This window comes from Aspergillus affinis (assembly GCF_023601865.1).
Source record: "Aspergillus affinis strain CMG 70 chromosome Unknown NODE_84_length_165147_cov_86_321009, whole genome shotgun sequence".
NCBI classification, from domain to species: Eukaryota; Fungi; Ascomycota; class Eurotiomycetes; order Eurotiales; family Aspergillaceae; genus Aspergillus; species Aspergillus affinis.
In genome coordinates this window covers 135,413-152,609 of record NW_026515865.1, presented here as the reverse complement: position 1 = coordinate 152,609, position 17,197 = coordinate 135,413, and the positions used below count along the sequence as shown (strand labels likewise).

General features: G+C 52.1%; 3 protein-coding genes across 3 annotated transcripts; 2 read left to right on the top strand and 1 right to left on the bottom strand.

Annotated features, from left to right (window-relative positions):
• Positions 1-879: 879 nt before the first annotated feature.
• KD926_010691 (pyruvate kinase CDC19) lies at positions 880-2,975 on the top strand (the record flags this gene model as incomplete). Its single annotated transcript, XM_053103081.1, has 8 exons — positions 880-1,003; positions 1,114-1,158; positions 1,219-1,265; positions 1,339-1,419; positions 1,477-1,598; positions 1,690-2,523; positions 2,580-2,661; positions 2,730-2,975. The coding sequence occupies 8 exons, from the start codon at positions 880-882 to the stop codon at positions 2,973-2,975; spliced, it is 1,581 nt and encodes a 526-aa protein (XP_052953543.1).
• Positions 2,976-4,725: 1,750 nt separating this feature from the next.
• On the bottom strand, positions 4,726-12,333 carry KD926_010690 (1-phosphatidylinositol-3-phosphate 5-kinase FAB1; the record flags this gene model as incomplete). The annotated part of the gene is made up of 2 exons (XM_053103080.1): positions 4,726-4,828; positions 4,886-12,333. 2 exons carry the CDS (start codon positions 12,331-12,333, stop codon positions 4,726-4,728), a joined length of 7,551 nt encoding a protein of 2,516 aa, XP_052953542.1.
• Positions 12,334-12,977: 644 nt separating this feature from the next.
• On the top strand, positions 12,978-17,099 carry KD926_010689 (uncharacterized protein; the record flags this gene model as incomplete). The annotated part of the gene is made up of 2 exons (XM_053103079.1): positions 12,978-13,118; positions 13,182-17,099. The coding sequence occupies 2 exons, from the start codon at positions 12,978-12,980 to the stop codon at positions 17,097-17,099; spliced, it is 4,059 nt and encodes a 1,352-aa protein (XP_052953541.1).
• Positions 17,100-17,197: the final 98 nt, after the last annotated feature.

Genomic DNA, 17,197 nt, shown 5'->3' with positions numbered 1-17,197 from the left:
TGCCTGAGGCAGGGAGGTATGGACACTGTCCTCCGTAGTAGGCACAGTACTGTACACCGTAGACTCCCTCTGCTAACTCAATACTGCAGTTCCGACCGGACTAGCGGAGTCTTGGGCGACAGGGGATTGACAGGCAGATGATGGATGATAGATAGCGATGATTGATGGGTGAGTTGTCCAGCGATAGACGGGCAATTGGATGTACGAAGACCTCTTGGTGGAGTCGGACAGAATCCAGTGGTTTTGTCATGTGGGCGACTGAATCCAAATCAGGTTCAGGTACCCTTATTTTTTTTTTCCTTTTTTTTTTTTTTTTTTTCTCTCGGATGGCAAAGCACGTCCCAACCTGATCGGTGCCACTATTGATTCGTGATGGGAACTACTTCGTACAGTTGTGAACGTCGATGGGGTGCAAAAAAAAGGTAGAAGTGCAAAAAAAAAGGTAGAAAAAGGGCTAAGTCATGGTGATAGTGGGATGAATTTTGTCGACACATTTCATTGTCTAATAGAGACTGGTAGATTAGTAGTAGGCAAACCAAGAGAGACCAAGCCGGTAGTAAAGTTTTTTTTTGTTGCCTGAGGGAAAAGGCAGGCCCTCGAGCCGCGGGGGACCGACCGGAGATACCAGTACGGAGTAGACAGAGAGACAGACAAGACAAATTGCCAGACAAAATCCAATCGGTCGGGAGCCAAACCCAAAGCAGCCCCTCTCTCACCGGCTCTCCTCTTGGCCACCTGCCCCCCCATCCATCTCATCTCTCTCTCTCTTTTCTCCCTTCCTTTCCCTCTCTTCCCTTCCCTTTCTTCAACTCACCTCTCTCATCCCACTCGGTCTACTCTTTTTCTCTATCTAGATTAGACTCACAGAGAACCATCAAGATGGCCGCCAGTTCCTCTCTCGACCATTTGAGCAACCGTATGAAGCTGGAGTGGCACTCCAAGCTGAACACGGAGATGGTCCCGTCGAAGAACTTTCGTCGTACCTCCATCATCGGAACCATTGGTATGTCCTTACCTGCCCCTTGATTGTGCGCTCTACTCCCCGTTGCCCTGTCGAGCGCTGGGTTTATCTCGCATTGTGCCGTTCTAACCGTTTTTTCCGCCCCTCTTTAGGTCCCAAGACAAACTCGGTGGAGAAGATCAACCTCCTCCGCAGATGTACGGAAAGAATCCTCGAAAGAAGCCATTCCCAATCGTGAAGCTGACAAGGTCTCGTAGCTGGCCTGAACGTTGTTCGTATGAACTTCTCCCACGGCTCGTACGAGGTATGTCATCTCTCGGACTTTTTTTTCTTTCCTTTTTTCTTGCCCCTCTTCGCGGAACTGACCACGCAAATAGTACCACCAATCCGTTATCGATAACGCCCGTGAGGCCGCTAGCGTCCAGACCGGTCGTCCCCTCGCTATTGCTCTTGACACCGTGAGTTCGCTCCGTAATCCGACGCTTCCACCGTACCGGCACTGACTTCCCTTGTAGAAAGGACCTGAGATCCGTACCGGAAACACCCCCGGCGACCACGACATTCCTATCAAGGAGGGCCACGAGCTGAACATCACGACTGATGAGCAATATGCCGCCGCTAGCGACGACAAGAACATGTGAGTTCTCCCGTGAAACGGCCGACCGCCTAGGTGGTTGGGAATTCATAGCATTTTGTATGGACCAAAGCTGATGTGATGCGAACGAAAGGTACCTTGACTACAAGAACATCACCAAGGTGATCGCTCCCGGCAAGCTGATCTATGTTGACGATGGTATTCTCTCGTTCGAGGTTCTGGAGGTCGTCGACGACAGGACCCTGCGTGTCAAGTGTCTCAACAACGGCAACATCTCTTCCCGCAAGGGTGTCAATCTGCCCGGCACTGACGTCGACCTTCCCGCCCTATCGGAGAAGGATATCAGTGATCTCAAGTTCGGTGTGAAGAACAACGTCGACATGGTCTTCGCCTCGTTTATCCGTCGTGGAAGCGATATCCGTCACATCCGTGACGTTCTGGGTGAGGAGGGTCGCGAGATCCAGATCATTGCCAAGATCGAGAACCAGCAGGGTGTGGACAACATCGACGAGATTCTCGAGGAGACCGACGGTGTCATGGTTGCCCGTGGTGACCTGGGTATTGAGATCCCCGCCCCCAAGGTCTTCATCGCTCAGAAGATGATGATCGCCAAGTGCAACATCAAGGGTAAGCCCGTTATCTGTGCCACCCAGATGCTCGAGTCCATGACGTACAATCCCCGTCCCACTCGTGCTGAGGTGTCTGATGTTGCCAACGCTGTTCTTGACGGTGCCGACTGTGTCATGTTGTCGGGAGAGACCGCCAAGGGTTCGTACCCCTCCGAGGCCGTTAAGATGATGAGCGAGACCTGCCTGCTCGCCGAAGTTGCCATCCCCCACTTCAACGTCTTCGATGAGCTGCGCAACCTTGCTCCCCGTCCCACTTGCACGGTGGAGTCCATCGCCATGGCTGCCGTCAGCGCCAGTCTGGAACTGAACGCCGGTGCCATTGTCGTTTTGACCACCAGGTACGTATATTTTGACAGGTTGCCGAGAATTAAAGATTGCTGACCGTTGAATGCAGCGGTAACACCGCCCGTCTCCTTTCCAAGTACCGCCCCGTTTGCCCCATCCTGATGGTTTCTCGCAACGCCAGAGCCACTCGCGTAAGTTTTGACCCATTTGTGATGACCCTTTGGTGAGACCTTGATTCGCTAACGTTTCGGCCTTGCAGTACTCTCACCTGTACCGCGGTGTCTGGCCCTTCCTCTTCCCCGAGAAGAAGCCCGACTTCAACGTCAAGATCTGGCAGGAGGATGTTGACCGCCGTCTCAAGTGGGCTATCAACCACGGTCTCAAGCTCGGCATCATCAACAAGGGCGACAACATTGTTTGCGTCCAGGGCTGGCGTGGTGGCCAGGGCCACACCAACACCGTCCGTGTGGTGCCCGCCGAGGAGAACCTTGGTCTGACTGAGTAAATGTCGAAACTAGAAACCTGACCAGAATCACCACTTCAAGTGGGATCACGTGGTAACGACAGCGCCGAACCATGAAACGATAGAAATGGGAGGTGGACGAGGGGGCGACGGTTTCGCAAGACATCGTAGACGGCTCTTCGACTTCGAGCATGACGACCTTAGGACGATCACTCCGCTGCGAGACTCTTCGATGGGGGAGTGACCGGGACTCGAAGAAACAGTGTCGGTCGGACGGGCGAAGCAACCCACTGGGAGTGTGTCTTGGGAATGGACAGCGGCAAGGACGCATCCTCCCCCGGGAACATGACTGCGTATTCTTGAGCCATAATTTCTTTCCTTTTTTTTTTGGAGTCAATAGTTATCTCCTGCGATGAAAAGCTAGATTAATGATTTCGCATGTTCATAATGAAATTCAGGTTGAATATTCAAAGCGTCGCTCAACTGTAGCCTGTAACAGGTTAGTTGTTAGTCCAAGAGGAGTCTGTTCTGTTCAGCAAGCACAGAAAGATTCCCCTCTGCATCGGTAAGAAAGAGAAATAGGGCCTGTAGTCATGCGCAAGACACGACACAAGTCAAAACGAGAACATAGAAAGAGAGAGAAAGAAGAGTGTGAAGAAAGAGGGAGAGAGACAGGGCCAGAGGCGCAGGCAGACAACTCCCTCCCCTCCTCCCCACGCAAAGGGCAGGTAGGGAATACCCAGAAAATCACTCAATGCGCGCGGGGAAAAGAGGGACTGGGAACTCCTCCTCGGGCTTTCATCAACCGAGGTTGCATGTAACAGAGACAGAGTAGTCCTTGTCTCGTGTTGCATGCTCTGGCGTGATCTGATCTGCTCGGATCTGTTCTTGTTCTGTCTGGTTTTCGTCTCGCGCCGCTGCTGCGTCGTCGCATGAAACTCGACTCGGAATCCGCGCACGCGCATTTCCACTGATTCATTCAGCAGGCGCTCAGGTACCTAGTTATCGGGAAGTAGTTATAGGTACGCATTCAACGCGAACAGCCCACACACGAGGTTAAAAAGGATAGAAAGAAAAAAATCCTCAAAAGAGGGGCAGACAGAAGACAAAAACAAAAAGAGGAGAAAGAAAAGAAAGGAAAAGAGAAAACCCCTCGATCGTGCACGCTTCAGGAAACGATGAAGAATGAGGGCAAATCAAATTCCCGAGGGGTCCCGAATTCCGCCGACCGGGCCGGGTCGTTTTGCGGTCAGTTTCTTCGGTGAAACGGAAGACCTCCTGGCAGTGACATTTTGCACCTTTACTGTTGAGTGATGGGAATATTGGATACACGGGTGTTATTGTAGAACTCGAAGGATGGTCTGTTTATATATTGCTTTTATATACTAACTTTTATTGAGAAGTTCGTAGTACAGGAGAAGACTTGGCGTGTTTTCTCTTTCTGGGATGGCAATTGTCGTTCTTCAGGGACCGGCTGTCATGTGATGATGACGTAACTAACCCAGGTACGAGGTAGTTAGTTACCAGTATCTACTCCGGTGTATGTGATGAGATGATATTGAATTGAGAATGCATTCTCTAGTCAATCCATTCCTCCTCGGCAAAATAGACTCGCTAGGCTCCAACGAATGCGATCCTATCAGCCAATAATTCAAAGAAGAAAAAAAAAGAACGCCATAGATACCACAGTACAAATAAGTCGTAAATGGTCATGTTCTCATGGTAGTCATACAATCAATGGCACAGGTCATAAAGTCATAGATCCATAATTAAATCAGATAATGCCCTTCGTTCAGTATCCCGCGGACTCCACGTCGACGTCCCCGTCCTGGATCTGTTGCCTCATTGAGAGAGGTGCTGGTGGGAATGAAGTTCGTTGGAGTTGATGCCAACAACTGGGACCTTTTGTTAGCCATCTCCACGGCCAAGATCAATCCGAGGGGAGAGCGTACCTTGGTGCTTGGAGAACGTAGCGTGCCATTGCCTCCCTGAATCGACTCTTGTACTCCTTCGGACTGGTCACCGTGGGCCGGTTCTTGCCGCCGCCGGCGAAGCCTCGGTCTTTGATCCAGGACTCCAACTTCTTGTCCCAGGTGTACGTGCGGATGCAGTCGATGACTCCAACCACCAGCTCGGACCGCTGTTCGTCGATAGCGATCATGAGCGAGTAGTCCATGACATTTTGTCGTCCCAGGAACAAAGTGTCGTTCCAAACACTCTGGCTCAACAGTTTCTTGGAATGGTCCCGAGCGAACAAGGGTGTCTCGTAGATGAAATCCACCATGTTCTCATCCAGAAGGACCTCGTTGCGCTCTCCCGTACTCTGGACCTTGCGGTTTCTCATGGATCCCTTCAAGTCAAAGATCCGTGTAGGAACACGATCATAGAACAAGTTCTCCATCAACAGGAGATACCAATTGAACTCGGCACCCGTGGCGGGATTCTTGATGATCACTTGGTAGAAGCCAAACATCTTGGCAATGGCAGACGGCAGCTCATGGAATAGAGCTTCCGACATGATCTGGAAATAGGCGGGGGCAAACTTGAGGAACGCCTGGGTTTCAATAGCAGCGAGCGATTTCAGGATAAAGCGGTCGTCCAGGGTCTTCAGGAAGAGCGACTTGGTCTTGCCTCCCCTCGAGTCCCATTTGGCGCAGCGAGAGAGTGATTCGACGATTCGTTCCGAGACGCCACATTTCTTTCGCAAGGCATCGAATTGCTCGGCATAAAACACCTTGCAAAGCATCTTTGCTTGTCCCTCCTGGAACTGATATTTGAGGTGCGTTCCAGTGGACCTCAGCAGCGCATGTTCAACCCGCGCCTCGGGGTCCTTCTCTGGGCCCGCATCGGTCGCGTCGAGATCCTCGTAGCGCTGCTGTATACTGGCGAGCTTCTCTTGGTAATCCTGGGAATCCAAGGCAAAAGCAATCAAAGAGCTGGGCTCATCCTCACGCACGATGATATCACAGTCTGCAAAGACATGGTCGGACATTGTGAGCGGATATTCAAGAGGGCTCCATCCACTCGCCGAGCGCTCAGACCAAAAGTTGGTAAGCAACTTCAGAAGCGTACTTCTTTCGTGCTTGGGCAATTCCTTGAGGTCCATGCTCTCATCCTCAGGAGACATTTTGGCTAGATCCTCGTTGGAATCAATCACCTGAAGCCCATCTGTCGAGGCTCGGTCTTCATCGCTATGCGCGTCTTCGCCCTCGCCTTCAGACAAAACATGGTGATCTTCCGCCGGTGCATTGCTCTCAGTTTCAGCCTCCTCCCTGGGTGCATGTGGGTTTTGATCTTTCCGCTGCTCTTCCTCCGAGGTCCTCTTGAGAAATTCATCGCTTCCTCGGCTCGAATTATCCGCGGACACTCGCGGAGCCGACGATGACAAGTCTTCACCTTCCCCGGCAGGTTCTCGCTCTTCTACTGCTTCCCTGACGTTCTTATAAACCTCCACAATGGGCTTAGAACTGGCCAGTGGGTACGCGCGGGAATGCGAACCTTTCGCAGCTCGTTGGGCTCGCTCGCGCTGACGTTCCTTCTCAAATTCACGACTCAGTTGCTCGAAATGTTTGGCTAGGTAAGACACACGCGACTGCTTCCGTCTAGTCGGAATCGAGCGAGGTATGAGGGAAGGACCGGACGCAAGTCGTCCATTGCGAAGGGCACCGAGGCCGAATCGATCAGATAGTTTCTTATCCAAAATTTTGAACTTCGTGTCGAACGGGCCCGGGCTCCCACCGGAGCTGCCTTGTTTCCCAGTTCCAAATTTATATCCCTTTGGTGGGGTTGTGTCATTGGCTGCGTCCTTGAGATGAACAGGCTGGGACTGAGCACGCAACAGCGGCGGAGAAGTTGCCTTGCCAATGCGCCGACTGGCGATTTCCGCAGGACGTGGGATGGCGGACGGGATGCGACTTGGCGTTACCACAGGGCTCACCGGAGATCCGTCGGTTTCAATACTCTTCTGGCTTGCTCTGCGAGATTTGACCCGTTCCAAGTGGCGAGTGTCCGTGGGAGAGACGTTCGAATCAGGTGAGGTTGATACCGACACCGGGCGATCTTCCATATCCGTCCGGGTAGGCGTAGTAATGGGGGCGGACGGCTCCAAAGATCTTTCGGGCTGAGACGAAGGCACCGCCAAATCGAGATGCTGCACCTCTTTCTCCGCGATGACCTCAGGTTGGGTGGATGAGCGTGGTCTTCCTTCCGGGGTGGGCGAGGGGGCGGTAGATTCTATCTCTTCCACCCTAAGTGTTTCGTCTCCTTGAGTCGCGGCGCCTTCTTTCTCCCCCGAATGCTCTTCGACAACAGACACGAGCACATCCTGTGCCTTCTCTGGAGAAAGTGTCATGCGACGCATTGCCCGCAATTGAGTGGGTTCCTCATTGTTCTCGTTTTCGGCCTCGGTCGGCGTGGTCGGAGCCTCCTCGGTTGAGCTGAGAGACGTAACGGAGGCATCCTTGTCCAAAAATATTTTCTTCAGTTGTAGGGTTGCCAGCCGTCTGATATCTTTCTCAGAGGGGAAGAAATTCTTCTCGAACTCGGCAAAAGCGGTATCCCATTCGACAACCTTCTCCTGCACAGAGCGAAGCACCTCGTTCAAAGGGATCAGTTCCCAGTAACGGGAGTTCGTGTATTTGTCCTGCAATTGTCGGATGAGGAATGCGTGATCTTCACTCGCCTTCCTGCCTAAGACCTCGATTTCCTTCTTGCACGCGTCCATCAATTTGGGGACGACGCTTTCGACGTTGATGCCTTTGAGTCGAGTTTTGACAGAGACCATGAATTTGTTCAAGCGGTGCTCTGTACGGACGTAGACCTCGTTTCTGAGTTTCAGATCGTTGTCTACCTTCCATGTGACACGAGTCCTCGGAACGATGATCTCCAGCAAATTGATCGTGTCGTAGTGGATACGTATAGCGATGTCCTTGAAGCCGAAGTAGCGCAGATGGTCACGCTGTAGATCGTGAGGACAGACACCTGCCCGAGCGTGAAGATTCTTGCTCCAGAAAGAAAGTTCCAGGTATTTTCCAAACGAATATTTCCACGTACTCTCCGACATTGGAATGACTTGAGTTTCATTGCCACAGATTTTGCAGCTGCTCCACATCAATATCGAGTCCTGAAGACCACGCAATTTGGACGGGTAAGGCTGAATGAAAACGCTAATCTGGGCTTCCCCATGGACGTATTGCCGGTGATGCTCAAACATGTGCTTTTCACAGCCATTGACCGTACAGATAGCGTTCGCATTGAGGCAGACATCCTCCACATACTGGCCAATGGTGCAATCAGGCTCAAGAATCGCATCCTCACCACCGTGTTCATTATAGTATTCCAAGGCGATCAGATCTGGACCGGAGCATGGGACTGAGGAAGTGGTGCAGACCAGGCTATATAGTACAACGATATTCTGGTGCGTGTACGGGTCAAAGATATCTGTGGTTCCCCCAATATACGCCTCCCACTGGCGTTTCTGGGTCTGATAGTGATGTAGGGCTCGGTCGTATTCGGCATCGTGGGCCGCGCGCAAAACCTCCTTGACTTTGGGCGAAGCGCCCTGGGGCGATTCGTGGACCATTTCCGGCGTAATCAGAACGAACTTCTGGGATCTGCTTTTCTCGTCCAACGACAGATCTGATTCTAGATCCTGATTTTGGAGACGTTTGAGGTAGTCCAACCTGCGTTCCATTTCTCTAGCCCGCATCAGCAGATACGGAGGCTCAAACTTGACGAACGGAGAGGCCGAGATGATCTTGGTCTCATGATCTCGGACGATTTCTTCGTAATAGGTCGGCATTGGCACATCGTCGGGTACATCGGTGTCCTCGCCGGTGACTCCGCCACTCTTGTCTTGAGAGGCACCGTCGCCCTTGCTCTCGGTGGATTCCGCCTGCGGAAGAGCCAGGACACTTTGATTTTCTGCTTTGATTGTTAAAGCGCTTGAACAGATTCGTTCATCGCCCTTCTTATCTCGGCTGCCGGTGTCGAATGAGGTTGGTATCTGAGCGAATTCATCTCTCATCACGCAAGTCTCCAATCTTAGATTGTAAACAACATATGCCATGAACTCCGTGATCTTTTTGACACTGCAAAGAACTTGACTATCGCCTCCTCGGAGAACGATAGTACATCCGAGCTCTTTACTGCAGCCAGAAAGGTACATGTACGTCTTCTTACGACCGTTGAACACGTGCGTCCTGACGTCAAAACTGCCGCATTCACTCCCTGTGGGGGTGGTCACAAGTTTATCCATGGAAGTGATAATCTTGGTTTGGGTGCACCGCGAAACAGCCTCAAGAACCGAGGACTTGACATTGTAGGCGGTCGCGATATTGGCTTTCTCTAACAACTCCAACGCGAGCCCGGAGACGTTCTTCTCAACAAGAAGCAAATTAGGCCGGAGAGCAGCTATGCGGCCAACAAGATTCTCGAGAAACTCACGCTCCTGGCGAATCACAGGCTCCAGGCTCATGAAGTGCTGTTGGTGACGTGCGTATTCGAGGGGAAAGGCGATGATGAGAATTTTCGGCCGCGAGATGTTCCTGGACATGCTTTTGAGCGCGAGATTCTTTGTAAACACCAGGCCGGAGACATAGCATGTATCGCCTGGCCGGCCACCTAGAATCTTCTTAAGTTTGATGAAATGACGAATGTCCATATCGTCACCTCCCTGAACGTCTGGATCAACATCATCCGCCGCTTTGAGGAGGATGGGAAGCAGCGCTGTCTCCCAGCTATGCGCGTGAGGGACAGCTGAGTCGGTTAGGAGCTGGCGCAGCAGTTTACGGACATGCTGCAAACTAGCTTTGTTGAGCTCCACCGGAGGGGCGCCTGCTCCCCTCATAGAAGAACTTCTCGTCATCTTGAAACCACTAGAGGGAATTCCCGCAGGAAAAACGTGGGCGGCATTCGATGCTTCATGGGAAAGGAAACCGCTCTCCTTCGAGGCTCTCGGGGAGTGGCGGTGGATACTGCTAGCAACGCTAAGGTTGCGTCGTCGACGGGGAAGATTAACGGCTTTTGAGCTGCTGATACTTCCATCGTCCAGCTCGCGGCCGACGGCTTGGTTGAAGCTAGCAACGCTTCGGTCTCCAAAAGCAGAGCGGCCCTTCTTCATAGCAGCCAGAAGGCCACCGAACGTTGTTCTCTCGGTCTCGCCACCGCTCTTGGATAAGGAAGCATCTGAGACCGCCGACAAGAGACTTGGCTGCTCATCGCCACTGGATGCATCGTCTGAGAGATACTGCGCCAGATCTGGGTCGATGATATTGTCTTTGTGGAACGCGGGGAGGTTAGACCCACGACCAGAGTCGTCGGCAGTGCGCCGCTGAAAGGGGGCGCGTTCATCATGATGGGTTTTGAAATTTCGAATGACCTGCTGACGAGAATGATGACGCTTGTGTCCCATTGAGTGAGTTCTTCCACTCAAAGTGGATTTGAGCGACCTTGAAGATGTCGGCCTCGCCAGCAGGGGTCGGTCGGGGCTGATCTCGAGAACAGCGGAGCGCCTATTATGACCTTCGCCAGCGCGCCGCGTAGCTGGAATCGCCATCGTTGGCGTCTTCATCACATGCTCCATGGGCTGCGAGATGATGGAAGAAGTGTCATCATCGTCTGCGCCCATGCGCGAATAATTTGTCGATCCCAGCTCCGAAACGCGAGGGTTGACGGCAATTGGACTTTGCTCACTGTCCGAGAATTCGGACGAATCGTCATCATGCCCATTTATCATAGCCTCACATGGCTGGCAAACTCGGATAGACCCCTGCTGACCAAACCTCTCTCCTGAAATTAGCAGCGTACATTTAGAATCAAAGATTTGTCCACAGGTTCGACAGTGATGTTTCCGCCTAAATGTAGAAAAGGTTTCACCACATTGAAAACAGTCTTTCGCGTTCTCGTCGCGCATCCAATATTCCTTACTGAGCAACTTGCTCCTGAACTGCGCACTCGAGTTTTCTCTAAGAGGTGGGCGCCGACCTCGGACGTCCTGGCTACTAGGGGCGCGATCCACAGCTGTATTGATGGGAGGCACGATGGGAGGACCAGACCCCGTTTCAGCATGGGTGGTTTGAGGTGTGGTAAAACCTCCTTGGAAGCGGCTCGAGCTGGACGCGGTAGACTCCTGACGAGCTCTGGTGTCCTTGTATTGATTTTTAAGTGCCTCTCGTGAACGTGCGTCCCCATCCGCTAGGGATATGGATGTTGCAGCGGTGGAGGATGACGCTAATCCGTCGGGGAAAGCAGCTTCTCCGTTATTGGGAGTCTGGAAGGCACTATTTGTCCCGGAGCCGGACACAGTGCTGGACCCGGGGTGGAAAGATGCGGCTGAATCGGATCTGATCCTTTCCTGAGCTAATGAGGTGCCATTCTGGGAACCGTCTATTGAGTTCTTGGCCTTTCGCACCGGTCCTGGCAAAGACAAATCAAGATCATGAGCTCCTGGGCCATCTGGTCTCTTTTTATTGTCAGAAATCTGACTACCTGCTGTGGACAATCTGCCGAAGTCTGGGATCCCCAGGGTTTCAGTGGAGCTATTGTGGGCTTTTGCCTGTAACACAGGCGAGTGCGCTAAGCGCTGACTCCATCCAGAGGAGCTCAGCGACGGAGGATGTGGTGCTTCTTCTTTATCAGTACCAACTGAATCGGTTGTCTGCAAGCTATGAGTAGAGAGATTGACAGAATTATTACTTGAATAGTGAGGCTCCTTAACGGCGTTGACATGGAGTTCAGTGACCGTCGGATCGACGGCGGCGGAGCTCGTAGTGGACTTGGGCAAGGGCACAGCTGGAGATTTCAATGCCGGGGACGGCGAAACCGACGCTTTAGATGATATACTGGTGGTGTTTGATGAGAGCTTCGAGCCTTTCCGGGGCTCCAAAAGATGGTGGCCATCCTGCGCAGGGTAGTGTGTGACAGAGGTCGGCGAGTGTAGTCTCGAGCCTTGGGATGAACTTGGGTGGTTTGGTTGAGACTCTATGGAGGCAGCGGAATCAAAAGCAGGCTTCGTGGCAGACCGCTCCAGCGGAGGACTCTTCGGACCGTGATCCTCAGAGGACGCTTTGTCCGACGACCTTCCCACACCACTGACAATATCCCTCACGCCACCAACCGAGGTTCGAAGTCGACTATACAACCCACTAAGGCCTCCTTGAAGCTCGCCCGAGAAGCTCTTCTCCTCTGCCGCGGACGTCGGGGCGGGTGGGTTTGTGAAATCGTTGAAAACGGTGAGGGAATCCGACTGATATGCCGCCGTATGAATCTGGTCGAGAGCTGCATTTAGTCCTTGTCGTTCGGCCTGGGTTGATAACGAGGCCCGAGATCCTCGACGCCCTAGTGGGAGGAAGATCGACGATGCGCCCGGACTTGACGTCCCTTGGGACCGTTGAGACTCCATCCAGCCTATCACTTGGCGAGTCCGTTATCCCAAAGCCAGGAGCCAAGTTTCGAGTAACTTGCCCCGGTTTAAAGGATGAGATTGGTGAGAACCATTCGCGGCAAACCAACAGTCAGCGGAGCTCTAATGTTTGGCGTCTCGAGGCGGTGTTGTATGCGTAGGTATTATTGGAGGGGTGGGATCGCGGGGGTCAATATCCAATATCTATGATCGACCATGCATTCGCAGGGGGCATGTATAAGCTGGAAAAGACGACAGATGAGAGGTCAGTGAGGGAGAAGTAAGAAGACAAGGCCTGACGGATCCGAGACCTTCTTTTTTTGGATGCTTCGGTCTGGACAAGAGGAGACCGCAACATGTGCCCAATGACGTGGTTGTGTGGCACCGCGGAAGTGGCGGGTGGATCCGGCAGGCGGTGAGGCGCGTCGGATTTCGCGTCCGGAGGAGAGGAATTAGTCTTCAAGTCTCGAAGTCAGCCTGCGACTGAGACAACATTGAATACGTGATGCAGTATCCATGATAGTTCGCAGATATTAACTTCATCTCCTTCATCTTTACGGATACCATGGCCGAAAATCTCACTTGATTCCCAAACACGATCATGCTGCATGGACTGAGCCCGGCCCATTTATTGGATCGACATCATGGCATCGCCCATAAAGTCCTGGATTGCTCCTGTGATTGAAAATTGCCTTTCTGTGCGGTGGAAGGCCTCTGAGTTTGAAGACGATGGAAGTAATCTTCGTTTTCTCAACATCCCTCAGCAACTCGTCTTGGTCAATAGCGTAGGTTGCTCAATTATTCTACATACAGCCTTCTTCATATTACTGACAGGCTCTCACTGCTAGTGGGCTACAGGCAATAAAACAACCACCCTCAATGTCACCGATTTATATACCCAGATCGATGCGATCCTTGGCAGAGACTCTCTAGAAACCTTCGAACGAGAATATCCCAAGCTCCAGCTCGACAAGGACAGGGCCAGAGGCAAATACCTCAAATTAATGGATTTCGAGGTGGTTTTCGAATACTCCATCTCTCAACCTAAGATTCATCTCTATGTCACACGCTTTAAAGTCGCTTCCGATAAACGCCCCTTTAAAGGACCACCGCAGGGCAGAGGTATCAAAAGGAACCACCAGTCTCTACAACAATTGATGCGAACGCTTTCCGATCAGATCAAATCCCGGGAGAGAAGCCGAAATAGCCTGGCGAATACGTCTTATTTCAACGAGCCCCCTCAGACGCAAGCCAATAGAGTTTCCCATATGAATGATACCCAGGACTTTCTAGCGTCCCAGGTTCAACCAACGTTCCATCCCCCTAGGCCCTCAACCGACTCTAAAAACTCAGGGAATGGTTCGACTTCCTCGGCTAAGCTTCTAGGACTTCTAGAATCCAACTCCATAACTACAGATCGAGGGCTAGCGACAAGTCACCCGGTAGAAGCCATCTCAGCATCTGCCGGTCGTGCACGCTCGATTGAAACCGAAAGATTGGAGCAAGCTGGTGGCAACGAACGCCAGGATGCTGCAAGTGATGCTCGAGGTACAAGCATGGAAAATACACGCAAGTCTACGCCTACTCCTGTCTCTCAGTCGATAGCTGTGGATAAGAGCCCTGGTGCCGACAACGCGGCTCAACCCCATACGGGTGAGCGTGAGCAGCCAAGTTCGCAACCTCGTAAACCAGAAGACGGCAATAAACGCTCCGTGGAAGTCGCTGAGAGCGTAAAGGATAAAAATAATTCAAAATCATCATTAAGCGGATCCCCTGAAAAGAATTCGGCTAATAAAATAACCTCTGGTACAAGACGACCTCCTAATCTTCAAGAATCCAGAAACAAGAACCCGTGGGTGGGTATGACAAGGATTCACAGACGAGATGTTACCATACCAAAAGACCAAGCAGCCTTGTTTGAGCAGCATACCTTGTGTTGGGTTCCCCCTGCTGTAGGAGAGAGAATGCCCCAAGGCCATGTGCCGCCATCTCTTCTGAATCAGTGGAACAATATCGCCTACCAACGAAGTCGGTTTTCAAAGGCGGAAGATTGGAAAGCTGCTGTCACCCAATCGATCGATCCGGTCGACTCACACGAGCCCTCGCCGGACAATAGCAGCTCCGCATCCGAGTCGGATTCAGATAGCGCATATTCATGGGACGGCTCCCCGGAACGGAATGTTCGCCCTCGGCAGCAATTGCCAGCTGATAGTAGTCCAGCGGAGCGAGGTCCCCCAAGGGTAGTAGTCGCGCAAGCACATAGAAGCAAGGAAACCCTCCAGTCAAAGTCCGAAAATCAACGCGAACAAGACCTGTCGCGTGACAATCAAAACGCCCAAGGCCATGGAAAGGCCAATGGGGTAACCACTGCTACCGAGACACAGCCAGTGGAGATCGAAGATGCTGTCCAAGGTCGCGATCCGAGTTCTGATGAAGAGAGCGAGGATTCAATGATGGATACATCCGTCCCTTGTCCACTCGGGGCTCCTGGCTCACAGCAAAAATACTTTCACGGCCAGTCGGATGTTGAAATTACCAGTTCAGGGCCATCCCTTCCTGCACATCAAGAACAAATACAGGTGGTGGAAACCCCTGCGGGCCATTTTAATCGCCTCCAGCCCGCGAATGCGAATAAGGACAAAGCCGGTCCAGTCACTTCCCCCGAACGCATAACAACCCCCCAGGCCAAGTCGTCCTCTCAGTCGCGCATTTTGAACACGTACGCCAGCAACCAACCCGGCACACAAGACACCCAGGGGTCTTCAAACCCTTCCCAGGGAAGTGGCTTCCATGAAGTTGATATTATGGCGACACAATTAAGCAATGGTAGCTGGCAGCCTCAGAATGACGCCGTGTCTCCGCAACCGAGCATGGCTGTGCCCAATTCAACATCCCAATCAGACGGGTCGTCGAAACCGTTCTCATCTCACAACGTAGTGATTTCTTCTATTCCGACCGGCGAAAATGCAGAAAACGCAACAGATATCCTCAACCCTGCACAAGACCCACCCGTTGAGCATGCATCTAAATTGCCACTGAAGCGCTTTGCATCAGAGCTCGATGTCGAAGAGCAGTCTCCAGCTAAGCGACACAGGGTAATCAAGCAGGCCCGAGTGATCAAAGAGCCAACACCCAACGTGATCTTTCGTCGACAAAACTACATTGGGGGCTCTAGCAACCTTGTGGAGGCACAAAGAGTCTATGAAAAGTTTCGCAGTGACTATCCACTTTATGAGGGAGACTTTCCGCATTTTACCGAGTTATGCTTCAAACTGCGGGCCCTCCGAGCCGGGGGAAACCTGAAGAGATCTTTCCTGTGGGATGATTTTGTCATCCAACATTTAGAGGAATACCAACAGCACATTGAGCAGACGCAGTTTCAGGACACCAAGTCACAAGACTACGAAACGTATTTTACGTCTAATTTCTCACGGCCGTCATTCAAAAAGCGAAGTCTCACGGCGGATAGGATCGAAATAGCTGCTTCTCAGTACATGCCCGCGGGCCAAGCCGATGCAGCAGCGAGCCATACTAGGCCTCAGGCGGGCACTTCCTTTACAGGAAGTCTTGCGGACAAATTCTCGAATCTACACGCACATTCGTTCGGACCTTCGACTCAAGATCTGCAATTTGATACCGACGACGACAAGATGTCGGTTGGAATGTCCTCACCTACACCTTATGAAAGGACCGCATGGTACACGCCTATCGAAAATATATCAGATCGCGAGGATCGCGAGGATATTCAGACATCAAATCCTGAGGCTGCCGAACGCGAGCAAGATACGGAGCGTGATGTTGCTCATGGCGCTGAAGGCGCTGGGGATCCCGAGGTGATTGAAGTCGAAAGCAATTCAAATGCCGAACATCCTCGGGACGTTGAAATGGCTGAGGTTGAAGTGACTACAGGCGCCAAAGACGGCCATGAGGAAGGTGTCGCGGTCGAAAGCCTTGAAGATGTTAGAATCGTTGAAGCTAAGACGAGAAAGCCTGGCACGGGTGGAGATGACCAGCCCGGCAAGGATGTCGAGATGGCCGAGGTAGCTGATGTCGCTGAAGAAACCCGAAATGTCGAAAATGCTGCTGGTGCTGAGGTCGCCAACACGACCCAGGCTGTAGAGATACATCGCGATACCGAGGAGTCTAAGGCCGTTGAACCAGCTGAGGCAGCTGATGTCAGCCAAAATGCCAAGAATGACGAGGGCACTCAAGCCGTTGAAGACACTAGCGTCCCCGAAAACTCTCAGGAAAAGAATGATGGTGTCGAGAATTCCGAGGTTGCTGAAGTTGCTGAGATCATTGAAGATTCCGACGTGATCCAGGAGACTCAGGAATGCGAGAATCCAGACGACTCTGACCAGGAAGATGATATCATGGATGAGACGCATGAGACGGCCAGTATCGAACTTGGCGATAGCGGACCTGCAACACCCTTGCAGGTTTCTAAGGCTCCTGGGGGGCTCAAATTACATGAGATACCTGCCTCTGATGTTGAAGCGGAGACCGAAGCGGAGGCCGAAGCGGAGGGTGAAAATGACACCCAGCCTGTTACTGAAGCCAAGGCCAAAAGCATTAATGAGGGCTGGTTCCGATCCCTTCGACACATATACCAACGACCACCGGGGCCGGTGTGGTCTGACGACTATAACACACCTTTCAAAAAATGGGCACGGGTCGACCAAAACGTGTTCAAGGAGCGTCAGCGTCGCGGAGGTGCGCATATCCCCGTGGACGAGAAGGGGGTGATCCAACGGTTTAAATCTTAGGACCTTTTCTACGAAACGTCAGTTTCTTTCGATTCGGTTATATTTATGTTCGACCTTTTCTTTTGACAACGCAAGTTGTCTATCTATATATTAAATAC